The sequence below is a fragment of the Pseudonaja textilis genome, chromosome Z (assembly GCF_049901715.1).
Source record: "Pseudonaja textilis isolate UNSWEBS1 chromosome Z, rPseTex1.2, whole genome shotgun sequence".
In the NCBI taxonomy this organism is placed as follows: Eukaryota; Metazoa; Chordata; class Lepidosauria; order Squamata; family Elapidae; genus Pseudonaja; species Pseudonaja textilis.
Window position 1 is genome coordinate 96538034 of NC_142008.1, and position 16478 is coordinate 96554511.

Genomic DNA, 16478 nt, shown 5'->3' on the forward strand with positions numbered 1-16478 from the left:
AGGTCTGTAGAGGGCATGCATAAGTGCACCAAGGTGCCTACCATCCCTGTCCTATTGTTTCTTTTATATATTTTTTTAGTTTTCTTATATGTATCCATGTATTCATAACTATGTTTTTACTTATACCTATTATCTTGTAAGCAATTGACAAAAATAAATAAAAATAAATAAATCTTCTCCCTATAGGAGGTCATGTGACTGGGTGGTCATGTGACTGAGGGGCACTTCGCCTCTCCCGGCCTCTCATGACAGTGGGATGCTGCAATGGTCATAAGTGTGAAAAGCAGTCATAAGTCACTTTTTTTCAGTACCATTGTAACTTTGAATGGTCACTAAATGAACTGTTGTAAGTCAAGGATTACATGTACAAAAATACAAAAAGCTTTTTTGCTTGCAAAAAACTGCCGTAATTACCAATTATTAGATTAGAAATACCTGCAAGCTGAAATTACAAATCAGGCAGGGTGCCTTGAGGAATGAAAATAGTTAAAATGCAATGATAGCTATCAGCAACCAACTCTTGCTCATAAAATGAAACTCTTTAGCAGAGAGGTCATTTAAGTTCTTCAGAAAGAGCACATGCAGGAGAAGCAATCCTTATCCATTTGCACCACTTAAAGATATCTCCCTCACCTCATATCCTAAGGCAGGGGTCTGCAACCTTAAACACTCAGGGCCATTTGGACCCAGAAAAAAACACTGGGAGCCCAAAAACTTGGGTAGGTGTGGCCAACTTAATGTCACTTACTCATACCCAATCACATGACCCCCTAGCCACGCCTATTCACCACAAAATCCTTCTCTCTCACTCTATGTCTCTCTGTATCTCTCTCCTCTCTATATCTGTCTGTCTGTTTCCCCTCTCTCTCTCTCTCTCTCTCTCTCTCTCTCTCTCTCTCTCCCTCTCCCCTCCCTCCCTCCCTCCCTCTCTCTCTCAAAGCCGCGGCTGGGCCAAGCCAGCAAGCTCTCTTTGGGTTTTTGGCTATTCCTTTTATTTCTTCTTTGGGCAGCCCTCCTCCTCCCCCTTCTTCTCCTCTCGCGACCTCCTGGCCAGCTGTGGCAGGGCTGGGAAGGTGCGCATGGCAGGGAGATCCTCCTTAAAGGATCAGCTGACTGGCCTGCACGCACCTTTGCTTTGCTTTGGTGCTTGCTTGAGGCCCTCCCAGCCCCGCCACAGCAGGCCAGGGGGGGTCATGAGAGGAGGACAGGGAGGAGTGTCGCCAAAGCCTTAATCAGGAGCGAAGTGGCCCTGTACTGCCTTTGTGCCACATGTGCGCATAAGGCAGCCTTTGCTTCCTACCGCTTCAGGCTGGAGCTTCCACCCTTCATGCTTGGCCAAAGAGCTGGCGGGGGGCGGGGAATGTTGACATGCAAGGCTATGGCCGGAGCCTCACGCAGGATAGAAGCTGGTCCTGTTCAGACCATCCTTAAACAAGCGGCCGCCCTCCCCGGGCATGCCTTTGCTGCGCTTTGGCACTCACTTAAGGAGCGCACATCCTCCTGGCCCCGCCACATCCCACAGTCACGAGAGGAGAAGGAGGGGGAAGAGGAGGGTCAGCTGAAGGGTAGCCTCTGCTGTGGCTGGCAATTGTTTCTCAGCCAGCCCAGATTTCCAGAAAGAAGAAATAAAAGGAATAGCCAAGAATCCCAAAGAGACCTTGCTGGCTTGTTTGTGGCTTTCCAAGAGAGAAGAGACACAGAGACAGAGTGTGTGAGAGATACACACATACAGAAAGAGAGAGAGAGAGAGGGAGAAACCAGCTGACGGGTGAGCATCTTTGGCGAGGGCACTCCCACTTTCTCTGAGCCTGACACCCGGGGTGGGTGTGCAAGGTTTGGCAGGGCCAGCCCCCCTTTCCTGCTGTCCTGAGCTTCTTAAAGCCACAGCTGGGTGCTATGGGCCCATCCCCCTTTCCGTCGTCCCATCCTCCCGGTTCCCATTCCCACCCCACCAGCCCTCATGTTAGCGAGGCTGGTATTAGTTGCAATGCATGCCCAGCACCAACAAGGGCCAGAAGGCATGCCCAGCACCCACAAGTAGCAAGAGTGAGGTACCGGAGAATCAGGCCCAGCTGCTTCTCCATCCTCTGCCATTGCCCTTACCTTCTCAGGCCAGGTGAAGGGCAGGGCCAGCCAGTGTTGAGACAGGGAACCGCAGCGCAGGGCCCAAGAAGCCAATGTGGCCCCAGGGCCTGGGTTGCCGACACCCATCCTAAGGAAATCATCCAGATTTCAGGAAAGATCACATGCCCCCAAGAAAGGAAGTAAAATAATCAGTGCCAAGCTTACATCCTGCCTCTTGCAAGTACACCCAAAAGAACAGTGCCAGGAACACTAAAGCAGTGAAGAAAGACCCTCTCCCCAGATAGAAAGAGAAACCATGAGGCAGGAAAAAATTCAACACAATACAAATAACTAAATCACAACAGTTTAAATCCTTTTAAAACTAAAACACAAGCCTTGTCTGGCTCATTGCTCAGGCAAGCTCAAGTGTAAACACTTGAGATAAGCCTAACTAAAATGCAATTAGCACTAGAATGTAGCAGTAGCTATTGCTTGTTAAACCCACTACCAAAACAAATAGACACAGGAACTAGCTGGATTTCTGAACCCTACTTCTTTTCAGGAATAGATACTAACGTTTTTCTTTCCAAACACAGCTGAATAGGGAAAATTATCCCATTAATAAACACAGGATTAAACTTCACCAAAACCCAGTTTTAGACCAAAACTCAGAAAGGGTATGTAAACTCACCTTTGAATATCAATCTTTTTAGCTAGCCAAGAAGCCTTGCTGAATGGCACTCATCTTGGTTCCTTGTCATTAAAAGCTTCTTTCTGGCAGTTATGCTTCATTATTCAATTATTTCTTCAAAGTGCTGAATTATTTCTTCAATAGGGGAGTATTTCTTCCCAACAGCACTGAAAAAACCTTAAAACAACCCTTCTCCTTTAAGAAAGTCAAGCCCCAGCAAAGCGGAAAAAAAAAAAAAACTCCGGAGCTTGGGCAACAATAAATCTAGGTGTACCTGGGCAACAATAAATCTAGGTGTACCGTCAATAACGTTTAGCTGTTATAAGCACAGGGGGGAGTCAGCCAGTTCTCACTGTTTGCCCCAACCGTTAGTTAATTGCTTATGCAGTTCAGAGAACCGGCAAGAGAGGGTTTTTCTCTCTCTCTCTTCCTTCAGGTAATAGCTCCAGGAAGACAGCCAAGCACCACTTAACAGTTGCAGCTGGAATGCAGCTGATACATGCTGAATCAAGTCAATAACCAACAGAAACTGATGGGATTAGGGCAGGGAAACACATCAATTACCCATCTAGGGATTAACCTCTTCCCTTCAAGAAGGACAAGATTACAAACATTTTCATTATAAAGAGTATTAAGTAACACCTCTGTGATCAACTCATACTTCCTGGAATTCCCCAAGACCTTTTATAGCTGCTGCAGTGTTGGCTACTTCTTGTTTCTTCCTGGGGGAAAAAATACAGGAGGGGACAATGAAACAGCTTGATAATACAGGCCGTGAATTTAATGCATGTGTGGTCCAGCCAGCTGTATTGCTTCTGTAAAGTATACAATCTAGAACATAGAGAACATAGAATAATATAGTTGGAAGGGTTAATAGCTTTTGGCAGCACACCCAGGTTTTCAATTAGATGAGCGGCTGCTCTTAGTTTCCCTCTCAGCTGCTGTGTTTGCTTTGGGGTTGACTTTTTTTAAAAGGGGGAATGGCTGTTTTAAGTTGTTTTTTGGGGGGTATATTTCCCTCATTCTTTTTGAAAGCTTCTAGGTGACTTGTGAAGACAAGCTATTCCATTGGTTGATTGGTCTCACCCTTAGGAAATTTCTCCTTAGTCCTAGGTTGCTTTTGTCTTTGGTTATTTCCATCCATTGTTTCTTGTTGTGCCTTTTGATGCTTTGGAAATAGATTGACTCCCTCATTTTTGTAGCAGCCCCTCAAATTTCCTGACAGAACAATTAATCAGTGGAACAACTTGCCTCCAAAAGTTGTGAATGCTCCAACACTAGAAGTTTTTAAGAAGATATTGGATAACCATTTGTCTGAAGTGGTATAGGGTTTCCTGCCTAAGCAGGGGGTTGGACTAGAAAACCTCCAAGGTCCCTTCCAACTCTTGTTATTCCATGCTAAATTTTGGAACAGTGTTATTTTATTGTGCTATTTTATTGTGAGTTGGACTAAGGAGAAATTTCCAAAGGGTGAGACAAATCAAGTTGTCCATGTCCACTCAGTCACATATCCATCCAGCCATGCCCACCCAGTCATTAGGGTAGAGAACTGGTTGTTAAATTGTTTTAATCCCACCACTGGTTATAAGGGTTAACCGAGAGGCAGTTTCTATAAGCAGGGCAATAAAGATTAGGCTAGAAACAATAGCAGAATGTTTCCTTCCTGCCTTCTTTACAGCATTAGCCCTGTAAAGCTGTGGTGGGGGAAGAGAAATTTCTTCTAACAACCGTTTCTGTGAACTGCTTAGAAAGTTAACAACTGGTTCTTGTGAGTAGATGCAAACCAGTTGAATCCCACTTCTGAATTACCTTGAAACTGAGTGAACTGTATAAATCAGATGTATGTTTACTTTGTTATGTGCTTTTGAAAATAAAATATTGTAGCTTATCTAGAAGGACAAGGTATAAACAAATAAAATTTACTGGATCCAGTCCAGTAGCCACATTTTAGTCCTGGAAGATCCTGAGTTTGAAGTAAATCAGATTAACATTAATTTAAATTAAAGTAAATTATAAATGATTTCTTATGTATGTACTATTGCATAATACTTAAATCTAGACCTGGTGTGTATCAGTCTCCATATTGAAGGAAGTGCTTATGACTATTTAGAGCAATTTTCTTTCTTTTTCAGAAATCCATGCCACAGGGTTCAACTATCAGAATGAAGATGAGAAAGTGACTCTTTCTTTTCCCAGCACTCTTCAGAAAGGTAAAATTGTGTAGAAATTAAATGGGGCCCATCTGAGGTGAAAAAAATAGATACTTTGTTGCCAGAGCATAGTTTTCCCCCATCTTCCCTCATTACTTAGGATGTGTTTTGGGATTTCATTCTGTCTCTGCATTTCCAAGATTATTTTATACTTGAAACTAAATTAAACCTAATTTTGTTCCAATTCTTAATGTATCTGTCCTCACACAAATTGTAATTCATGTTTGCTGAAATCCAGTTGCCAAGATTTGCCTAACACTCAACTCTAAAGTACAATTGGCTTTGCATAAAACAGCAAGTTACAAGCTATCAAGCATAGTACCTCTGTTTACTGGAACTGAATAGATTATTCCATATATAATATCCACAATTTAAATCTGGATTTGGTAGTCAATTATTATTATCTAGCAAGTGTAAAATGCATTATTGTAATAAATGTGTATAATGTTATTATAATAATTTAGTCATTAATTTCTAATGCTGATATTTTTCTGTTGCATCCGGATAGACACTTTAGACTTTTTAGAACTCAGAAGCACTCATGAGAATACTTAGCCCAAAATATTAAGATATAGCACTATGTGTATGTATTTTTACCATGTTATGTTGTAACATTATGTGTATGTGTGATCTCATGGTCTTAAAATATCTTTATTTTCATAGCTAAAGTGGATTCTGTTTACACTGAAAAATAATTAGTAGCAATTGAAATTCAGTGTATCTGTCTATATAAAATGTTATAGAAATTTTGACATTTCTATATTTCAATACAGAATTGTCAAAGATCTAATATTAATTTACTAGAATGGTTAGCAAAAACAATGATTGCTATTTGTTTATTATCATATTTTAGTAATTCATTACCATTTGGGGAATGCAGTCTAAGAAAGAAACATATAACAGATAATAAAATAGTTTATATAAACTGCTTCATAATAAATTTAGTATGGAGTCTGTTTCTTAGAACTTCCTAAAATTATAAGCAAAGGTAAACAAGAAAATGAAGTGAAACCTTAATGAGGAAAAACAAAAAATAATTAAAAGATATTAAGGTCTGTCAGCTCATTTGTTTGCACACATGAATCTATAATTGAAGATGAAAGAGAGTGAAGACAATATGTTCCTCTCTAGGAATTATTAACTAGAGTTGATTTAAGTTGAGATGTCATTCCAGCATCAATCAAGATAAACAGCTAAGGCAGAGAAGAGCAATTTATATTTCTTTGTCAGCATAGCTTTTCCTCCTGACAAAACTAGTAAATTTCAATAGCACTTATTTAAAAAGCGTAGTTTTCCATTATCTTGATGGAAAAAAACATGAAAGCTATTGCAATAATAAGAATAATAAGATAATGATCCTGGTAGTTCATAGTTATAAATGGAAAAACAATAAAAACTGAAGGTATGGACAACCACATTTCATATAACCCCCAAAACAGAACTTTACAAGAACCCTAAATCAAGTTCTGGGTGAGCAACCAAATTTTTTAAAATTCCAGAATGTCACTGAAGTGCAAGTTACATGGATACCTGATGGGCTATCATTCCAAAAGGCAGGTATCATGACAGAGAAGACATGCTGCTTGGATTCTAATAAGCATTATTGCTGTGAGTCCAAGATAATTCCCAGATTACACTCTAGAATGGGGGAGAATTACTCAAGATGGAAAGTTTAGAATTATTCAAGATGGAAAGTTTCCAGATCTGGGGCATACAAAATTTCAGATCCACAAGAAAAAATACAACAATTATATCAACAATTGAAGTGTGAAAGTAAAGGAAGTGAAAAAAGACAAATTTACAAAATATGAACATTCAAAAATAATTGTGATAATCTGGTAAGTAACAAAGATAAAAGGATGTAGTGAAACAATTTGCAAATGTTTCAATACTTCTGTAACCCCTTTGTAAAGATAAAATATTCAAAGACCAACCTCTTAGAACCTGAAGTGTGACAAGCAATAGATCAGTTGTGAAATAGGAAATATGGTGTATACTAAAGTTTGTTGAATTTTAAATAGCTGCAGAAGAGGCAATTAAGGCAGTAATAGCTGTGTCAATAATTATGGAACAAGACTGGTCTAAAAATTGGTGAATGTATTTGTATGAGGAAAAAGGGCAGAATTTAAAAGGATACATAATTTAATAAAGTTACATTAATTCATGTAAGGAAAGTTTTGATTAAGATCTTAAAAGGAACAGTAGAGTTGTATATGAAGAGTCAAGTTAAATTAACCAGCAGGACATAAAATAGATAAGTAATGTAAAATGGATAACATAAAACACAAGAAAATACAAGGTTTACCTTTGTTTCGTCAACTATAGCAAGGTATGGGGAAAATCAGTTTTTAGATGAATGATATGGACTACATCAAGTTGATTTATAGAGATGTAAGCAATTTGGCTTTTTAAGTACAGTACAGCATGTTATCTTATTAAAACAATTCCTATAGATTTGTCCTCAAAAGTGTCAGCAAGATATGTTTCTTTTTGCCATCCGGCATTTCCAATTTTTCTGCTGATTTATGGGAGATGCTTTCCTCCCGCTTTATTGTTTATTTCTTTTCTTTTGGTTTTTTGCTTAATACATTTTGTTTTCTTGAAGATTCAAATAGTTTCTTGAAGTACAATAGATACAAATACAACGAGGTGCTTAGCAATCATTCAAAATTATAGTACACACACTTGGGACTTTGGATGCCTGGGAACATGGCAGTGTCCTGTAACCACAGAACCAGATTTAATGGCACTTCTGTCAAAAACTGGCACTTCTGATTTTCAACAATAAACATGCCCATAGCTAGAAACAGAAAGTGGATTTTTAGAAACCTTCCACAAGAGCTTCCATTTCCCTAAATGGAAATCTTTGAGAAATCAGCCCCAAATATTAAATTAATCTCAGTGGAATACCATGTTCATGTTTCCCATACACCTGAAGTGGCTTATATCTTCACTAAAGATATAAAATTCTACCATTTTTTTTCCTTTATGAGCTTATACTTTCTAATCTGCTAATGAATAGATTCATGAAAGACCTAGCACATCTATATCTTCTGTTTTTCTTGATGTTTTCACCCTGAAATCCTTTTTCTTGTTCTGTTATATTATTATATCAGAACTCTTTTAGCCTACATCTTTACCTGATTCACTTTCTCTTATGGGAGAAACTTTTATAGCGCTCAGTGAACTGGAAAGTTCAGTGCTTTACGAGGAAACCCTTCTGTACTTTTAATTGAGGCAAAGTACTTATCTATTTAATTGCTTCCAAAGTCATTCTTGACCATTCTCTTGTATCTGAACACCACCCTTTTTTCTAACCTCTCAACATTACTGAAAATACTGTTTCATTCTTTGGATGTTCTTTTTGTTTTCACTTCTTAACTGGGAATGGACAGCACCTTTTGTGCTGCTACTGCTTTGCCTGTTTTTGATCTGATTCATTCCCACATTGGAGTTATGCTGGGCAATTAGATAAGATTAGCCCTGTACCTTCGTTCAACACTATAGAATAGACTTTTGGTTCCAGAAATATGCTGTTCTCTCTTGAATCACCTTAGGATGACCAGATCCTTTCTCAGGTAAGAAGCTTTAACAATTTAATTCATTGGTATGAATTATCAATACCACAAGAAAAAGAACTGATTATCTGTGAAATTTATATAACCCACCTTTCTTCTCTGCATGATCTCATTTTTCCTTTAGGTATGTAGTGTTGGTCTTAAGAATTAATTACTGAGAGCTGGGTCTAGTCATATGGTACACCTGGTGAGCAGGCTTCCCTCTAAGCTATATTGCGAGCTCTAAAAGACCAATCAGGTCTCTGTACAAGCATGTAACTTGTGTATGAATTGAATAGTTAAATATTCAAATCTTTATTCAATTAAAATAACTAGCTTATTTTCATGAATCTCCCAAATCTGCTATCATTACTCATTTATTGTTCTTTTATTATCATTTTGTTTCTCTTTTGTGAACCTTTTATCAGTCCTCTATTATTCAAGCTAATTTTCAGAGTACCTGAGTCTGAATACTTTTGGAATCTGCGTATTCTTACTTCACACACACATACACACACACACATATATTAGCAATATTAGCATATTTCTTTTTAGTAAGGATAATAATATCTGTGTGTATGCTTTTTTAAATAACACAGGGATGGGAACATTAAAGATAGATTTTGTTGGAGAATTGAATGACAAAATGAAAGGATTCTATCGAAGTAAATATATCACCTCTTCTGGAGATACTCGGTTTGCTGCTGTTACCCAATTTGAGGTAAGAAATCCTTTGATTTGTAGTTTACTTGTCCTGTTAATATCAGTAGGCTGTTATTAAGTTAGTATTTTTAAATTTTTCCTCAGTTTCTGCATTTCTGCTTGTGACTCATTTTTACCAATAATTTCCCAAAAATATCATTTCCCCCTTTTGATTGTGTGTGTATGTGCATTCTTTTGAATACTGAATATGACAGTTCTTGGTTCTGTCAGAATGCCTCAGATATGTTGGCTTCTTAATGCTGCCTTTTTCTTTCCTGCAGGCCACTGATGCTCGCAGGGCCTTTCCTTGCTGGGATGAGCCAGCTATCAAGGCAACTTTTGATATTTCATTGGTGGTTCCCAAAGACAGAGTAGCTTTGTCAAATATGGTAAGTAATTTAATAACTTAAAGCCATATTACAAAGTGGTTGTGATAAACAAAAAGTTACTATAGGACATGACCTAGGTTTGGATTTCATGGCTTTCTGTGGTATGATAAAGTTAAAATTAATGTAGCTTTTTTTTAAACCACTATTTTAGCCATATTGAGAATTAGGGAATAGATATAGATATTAATTCAGATTGTGCTCCAAATGCCTTTATGGGTTTTAATAGGTAAAGACAAATGGTTAACATATAGATAGATGTTTCAATAAGAGCATGGAGAATATAAGATGAAATAAAGAGATCAATTGGATATAGAGTGATATAGTTTCCAATGGTTTTTCATATGTTCACTAATCTGAGGTAGATAACTGGAATTTGGAATTGAATAGCACAAGACATGATTTGAAATTGAACTGTGTACAAATGATGAACAGGCAATTGCTAAAATTTATAAACTTCTGAAATTTGAAATGGAAGAACAAGTGAAAGAGTTATGGTAAAATGGGTTAAGAATATTGGATATAGTATACCGATAAAGGCTGAAAATATGTGGCTGAAAGCACTAAAAGTTATACTATGCCACAATTTAAAAGAAAACTTTTATAAAATGATGCACTGTTGACATTATTATAGTTATTTACATTATATAAGGATACTTCAAGTTTATATTGGAAATGTAGAAAATAATCATTTTATCAAGTCTGATGAATTACAAAAAAGAAATGGATTCAGATATATATAGTGATACAAAATATTTTAAAGATTAATATTCAGTTAAAACCAGAACTGTTCTTATTGGTACTAATGGATAGACCATTAAAAAAGAGTTATGGAAGACAGGTAACTGCTTTGAGATTATTATATGCCCCAAAATGAAATGACTCTGAAATACCCACAATGTAAGGATGGTTGATGAAGATGAAAGAATGAGCAAAGGTGACAAAATTGACTTGTCTGATTATAGAAAGGACAATAACTACTTATTAGTGACTAGAAATCCTTATGAAAAAAATGAACTTGTGATTTATGGGTTTGGGATCACAGCTGGGACAAGTTGTTGAGTGAAGCTGTCATTAAGTGTCATGCCCATATGACTTCCAGGATGTTAAGCAAGCAGAGCTAAAGAGCTGCTTGCTAAGTTTAGCTCTCCTTTGTACATGGAAAGAAATTGTTCCAGTGCATAGCAGGAATGGATCTAGGATCTTCGGGATCTGAGCTTCATTAATCTACACAACCTTCTTTACATGGAAGAGAACTTCTCTACATACAGAATGCAGATGAACTCTTGACAGGATGACAAGCAGAGATCTTGAAGATCCCAACTCTGTTCCTGAAACCTACCAAAGGAGTTCCCCCTCCCCACTATGCACAGTGGGGAACTTCTTCAAAGGGCTGCAGAAACAGAGCTGAGGTTTTCAGGATCTGAGGTCTATTTCTGTAGCCTTCTGAGCTTTCCTCAGCAAGCAGTCCTTTTACTCTTGAAGCATGTGGAGCTGAGATTCCTCCTGGCTGGCAGCCCTTTCATCTTCAACATTGCCTGCTAGCAGGAAACCTTTCTGTCAGACAGCAGTAGCTTGCAACTTTCCCAGTATTTACCAGTAATTTTCTGGGGCAGCAGCAGAGAAGTTTGAAAATGATGGTCACATGATTGTGGGGTCATTTAGCAACTGGTCATAAGTTTGAACAGGTTGCCATGCATGCAGAACACAATAATTGACCGTGACCATGCAGCAGAAGTATGCAGTGTTTTACAATAGCGAGAAATGCCCCACAATCATGCGACAATCGTTTTAAAAGTTCAGTACTACTTCTGAGGCTGTCATAGCTTTGATCAGTTGTTGAATGATTAAAGAGCTTCTTGTATATTACAGGTGGTCCTTAGCTTACAGCCATTTGTTTAATGACCATTTGAAGGTTACAGTGGCAATGAAAAAAGTGATTTACATGCCCCACAGTTGTATGAACAAAATGTGGGTACTTGGCAACCAGCATATATGTACAACATTTGCAGTGTCCTGGGGTCAATCAATCACCATTTGCAACCTTCCTAGATTTTAAAATCTTGCTATAGTTGTTAAATGAATCACACGTCATTAAGCGAATCCAGCTTCTGGCAAGCAAAGTCATTGGGAGAAGCTGGATTTGCTTAATGACATGTGATTCACTTAACAACTATAGCAAGATTTTAAAATTGAGTGGGACTCACTTAACTGCCTTGCTTAACAACAGAAATCTAGTCTCAATTATGGTCATAAGTTAAGGACTATGTATTAAAAGAAAGAATATATTGCAACAATAGAGAAGTTAAAATATAAGTGAATCTGTAACTGCTATTACAGATTGAAAACCATTTTTTTATAACTTTTATCTTTCTTTGCACATTATTCATTTACCGATTGTTTCTTTACTTTCCTTAATTTTTTCTTTCAAAATTTATATGTTTAGTCTTTAAAAAATCTTTAATAACACATATCCAATAATAAAATAAAAATAATATTGTAAGTTTAAAAAAACACAGTGGAACTGTATCCTAGAATGAAATTGGAATTGAAATGTGTAGTAGATGAATGCAAATGAGAGAGTTGAAATCATATTATTGTAATTTGGCACTGAGAAAAGGACCAGAATTATCACTTCCATTTCATAAAATTTAGTATTGCTTCACATTCAATATATTCAGCCTCTTCATAATTTGTTGGACAGAATATCACTGACCGGATACCCTATCCTGATGATGAAAATCTGGTAGAAGTGAAATTTGCCCGTACTCCTGTGATGTCAACATATCTTGTTGCTTTTGTGGTTGGAGAATATGACTTTGTTGAGACCAGGACCACTGATGGTGTATTAATCCGTGTTTATACTCCTGTTGGCAAAGCAGAACAAGGGAAGTTTGCATTAGAGGTAAGAAAGGCTTAAAGGGGTGTGTGTGTGTGTGTGTGTGTGTGTGTGTTCCTGGAAAACAAAATCAAAATGTTAAAAAAATTCATTTAATTTTGTTTAATTTGCAAGTTCAAATGCATGTTTATATGCAAAACACAGGGAATTTTAACCATCGCAGACATTATATACTAAAATATATAGAGAGAATATACCAGTGGTGGGATTCAAGATACTAGAGGTAGTATTTGCCAGTTCTCTGAATTACTCAAAATTTCCGCTACCAGTTCTTCAGAACTGGTCAGAACCTGCTGAATACCACCTCTGGAATATAGATTATGGTTCTTTGGGCTATGGAGAATTGTTCCTTTGGTCTTGGGTGTGGTGATATTTTCCTAAACAGACCCAGTATATAATCTGATTGTTCTCCTGGACTCATGATTCATGCTTGAGGTGCAGGTGGCAGTCATAGCCAGGAGGCATGTAACTATGGGTTGTGAAATAGTTGTGCCCTTTCCTGGACCAATGGTCCCTACTCTCAAAAATTCATGCTCTAGTCACCTCCTGTCTTGACTATTTCAATACGCACTAATTGGGGCTGCCCTTGAAAAGCATCTGGAAGCTCCAGTTGTTAAACTAGAGCAGCCTGCATGGTTTTGTGCAGACTTCAGTGTGTACATGTGCACCTTCCAGGTGCAATTTAAGGTGCTGTTTTTCATCTTTAAAGCCCTTCATGGCTTGAACCGGGTTATCTGACTGGATTGCTGGTCACATCCACTCAACCATTAGAGCAGGGAGGCAAGAAATGTTCTGTCTGCTAAGGAGGTACATATGGCAAGACACTTTTGTAAGGCCCTGAAGACTTGGTTTTGCCAGTGGGCCTGGGGAACCTAGAATGGGTTGGAGCCGATCAAATAGCTCATTTGACTGTGTGTTGTTGGTGGGTGGGGTGTTTGTTTTTCATTTTGGGGGGGTCTGCAACCTTAAACACTCAGAGCCATTTGGACCGGTTTCCCACAGAAAAGAAAACATCAGGAGCCATAAAACCTAGGTGGGTGTGGCCAACTGGATGTCACTCCCACCCAGTCACATGACCCTCCCCAGCCATGCTACCCAGGTTTTGTGGCTCCCAGTTCTCTCTTCTGTGGGAACGGGTATCTCCCTCTGTATCACACTCTCGTGCTTTCCCCTCCCTCCCCCTTTTCCCTCTTTATCTGTCTGTCTGTCTGTCTATCTATCTATCTATCTATCTATCTATCTATCTATCTATCTATCCCTCCCTCCCTTCCTTTATCTATCCCTCCCTTCCTCACCCTCCCACCCTCCCACTCTCCCTCGGTCTACTCTAGCTAGCTATCATCTATCTATCCCTCTGTCACTCCATCCCTCCCTCCATCTATCTATCCCTCCATCCATCCCCTCCCACCCTCCATCTATCTCTCCCTTCCTCCATCCATCCATCCCTCTCCCTCTCTCAATCTCCGTCTGTCTGTCTGTCTATATATCTATATATCTGTCCTTCCATCCCTGAATCCATCTATCCACCCATTATCCCTCCCTTCCTCTATCTATCCCTCCCTCCCTTCATCACCCTCCATCTATTCATCTATCTAACTAATTAGCTAGCTATCTCTCCCTCCCTCTTTCTCTCTCCCCCTCATCTCTTCCTTTATTCCTCGTGTTAGCAAGGCTGGCACGCCCAGCACCAACAAGTACCAAGAGTGAGATGCCGGAGATTCAACTCTGGCCACATTTCCACCCCACTCCATCACCCTTACCTTCTCAGGCCAGGCGAGGGAGGGTGAGGGGCAGGCCAACCAGGGATGGAACAGGGAACTGCAGCAGAGGGGCCAAAGAGCCGCATGCGGCTCCGGAGCTGCAGGATGCCGACACCCAGCCTAGGGTCACTGTGAGTGAGTAGACAGCTATATAAATTTTCTAAATGAATAAAATGAATGAATGAATAAAGTAAGTCTGGAACTTAATCCCTTACATCTTTGGCTACCCCATTTGGGTAAAAATGGATTTGAAGTAATGAGTTTTGTCATTAAGCAGTGCCAAAAGCACTGAGTTAAACAGACCACATAAATAGACAGCTTCCAGTATATTTAATGAGCTACAATTAATCAGAATGTAAGGTATATTTTGCTACATAAATTGATCTCATAGATTGAATAGAATAGAATTCTTTTTATTGGCCAAGTGTGATTGGGCACACAAGGAATTTGGTGTAAATGCTCTCTGTATACATAAAAGAAAAGATACATTCGTTGAGAGTCAAGAATCATAAGGTACACCACTTAATAATAGTCATAGGGTACAATAAGCAATCAAATCATACTAGGAAACAGCCCATATAAATCGTAAGGACTCAAGCGACAAAGTTACAGTCATACAGTCACAAGTGGGAGGGGATGGGTGATGAGGTGTGATGAAAAGATTAATGGTAATAGTAGTGCAGACCTTGTAAATAGTTGGACAGTGTTGAGGGAATTATTTGTTTAGCAGAGTGATGGCATTCAAGAAAAAACTGTTCTTGTGTCTAGTTCTGGTGTGCAGAAACAGTTTATTTGGTTTACTTTATTGTTATTGCACCTTGTACAACGAAATCAAACACCATCTTTCATATTCTACACATTGAACTGAAAACCCGCAACACTACACCAACACTGCACTATACAGTAGAATTCAAAATAACTACTGCCCTGGAATAGAAGCTGTTTTTCAGCCTATTTGTGTTCATTTTTAATATTCTGTACCATCTGCAAGATGGTAATAGTTCAAAAAAGGGCGCCCAGGATGAGATGGATCTTTGAGAATATTTTGAACTTTCTTAAGGCAGCAGGAGCTAAAAAGCTCTTCCAAAGAGGGGAGAGGGAAACCAATGATCTTTTGGGCAATGGCATTAACCCTCTGGAGTGCTTTCCTATCTGCCACTGTGCAATTGGCAAACCATACAGAGGTGCAGTAAGTTAAGATACTCTCTATGGTGCAGTGGTAGTAGGTCACCAGCAGTTTTTCATTCTATGGTTGTTTCCTGAGAAATACATAGAAATACATTTTGTGATGTCTTATAATTTGGTAAGTCTAGCATTTATGCTATCTTTATTAGTAGGAAATTTAAAAATGCATTAAGCTTTCTAGAAGTAAAAATTGATATATAATACCATGGTCTGTTCTGACAGATTGGCAGTATAAAGGCAAACATGCTTAGTTATAACTTTTCATCTTTTTATTTCAATAGGTTGCCGCTAAAACTTTGCCTTTTTATAAGGACTACTTCAATGTTCCTTACCCACTCCCTAAAATTGACCTTATAGCTATTGCAGACTTTGCAGCAGGTAACATGTTACATGTTTTTAAAGTCTGAGCTTTCTTTACATTATAAAATACTTCTGCAGACTGTTATATGTATCAATATCAATAAAACTTTGTATTTATTTTAACAGGTGCCATGGAGAACTGGGGCCTTGTTACTTATAGGTATGATATTAAATATTATTTTCATATTCTTATGTTCATGTTTCCATTTCATTATTTATCTCAGACTTTTCAAATAGATTGTAAAGGAATGAATTAGGTTTTATATTGATTAGTATGAAGTAGCTTCTTTGAACTCGAACTGTGCTCCATCTTGGATAGTTTGAACTTTCCATATAAGTACCTTCTTCAAAGAATAATTGCAGAAATAAAGAATCATAACTAAGCTGCGTTCATATTCATTGCTATATTATAGTGCTATAACTATAAATATTAGAGCCATGCACTTCCTTTTGTTTTTCCTGCAAGGTCATGAAAAGAAGTTAAATGTTTGATTTCATTTTATTTAACATTTTTCCTCTTTATTCTTGACCCCAGCTTATTGAATCTGTATATCATTCTACAGTGAATTCTTACGAGTTCTTATTTTATAATTTATGACAATTTGTTCAGGACTGTTGGAAATTAAGATAGTACTAAACAAAGATATTTGTGGCTTGTGGCCAA

The 16478-nt window shown here is 38.2% G+C and overlaps 1 protein-coding gene across 1 annotated transcript in view; it reads left to right on the plus strand.

Moving 5' to 3' along the window:
* NPEPPS (aminopeptidase puromycin sensitive) overlaps positions 1 to 16478 on the plus strand; it is a 112745-nt gene that overhangs the window by 43792 nt on the left and 52475 nt on the right. The window contains 6 exon segments of the mRNA XM_026710876.2: positions 4888 to 4965; positions 9122 to 9243; positions 9506 to 9613; positions 12315 to 12515; positions 15736 to 15832; positions 15941 to 15974. Coding sequence (XP_026566661.2) covers positions 4888 to 4965; positions 9122 to 9243; positions 9506 to 9613; positions 12315 to 12515; positions 15736 to 15832; positions 15941 to 15974 — 640 coding nt within the window.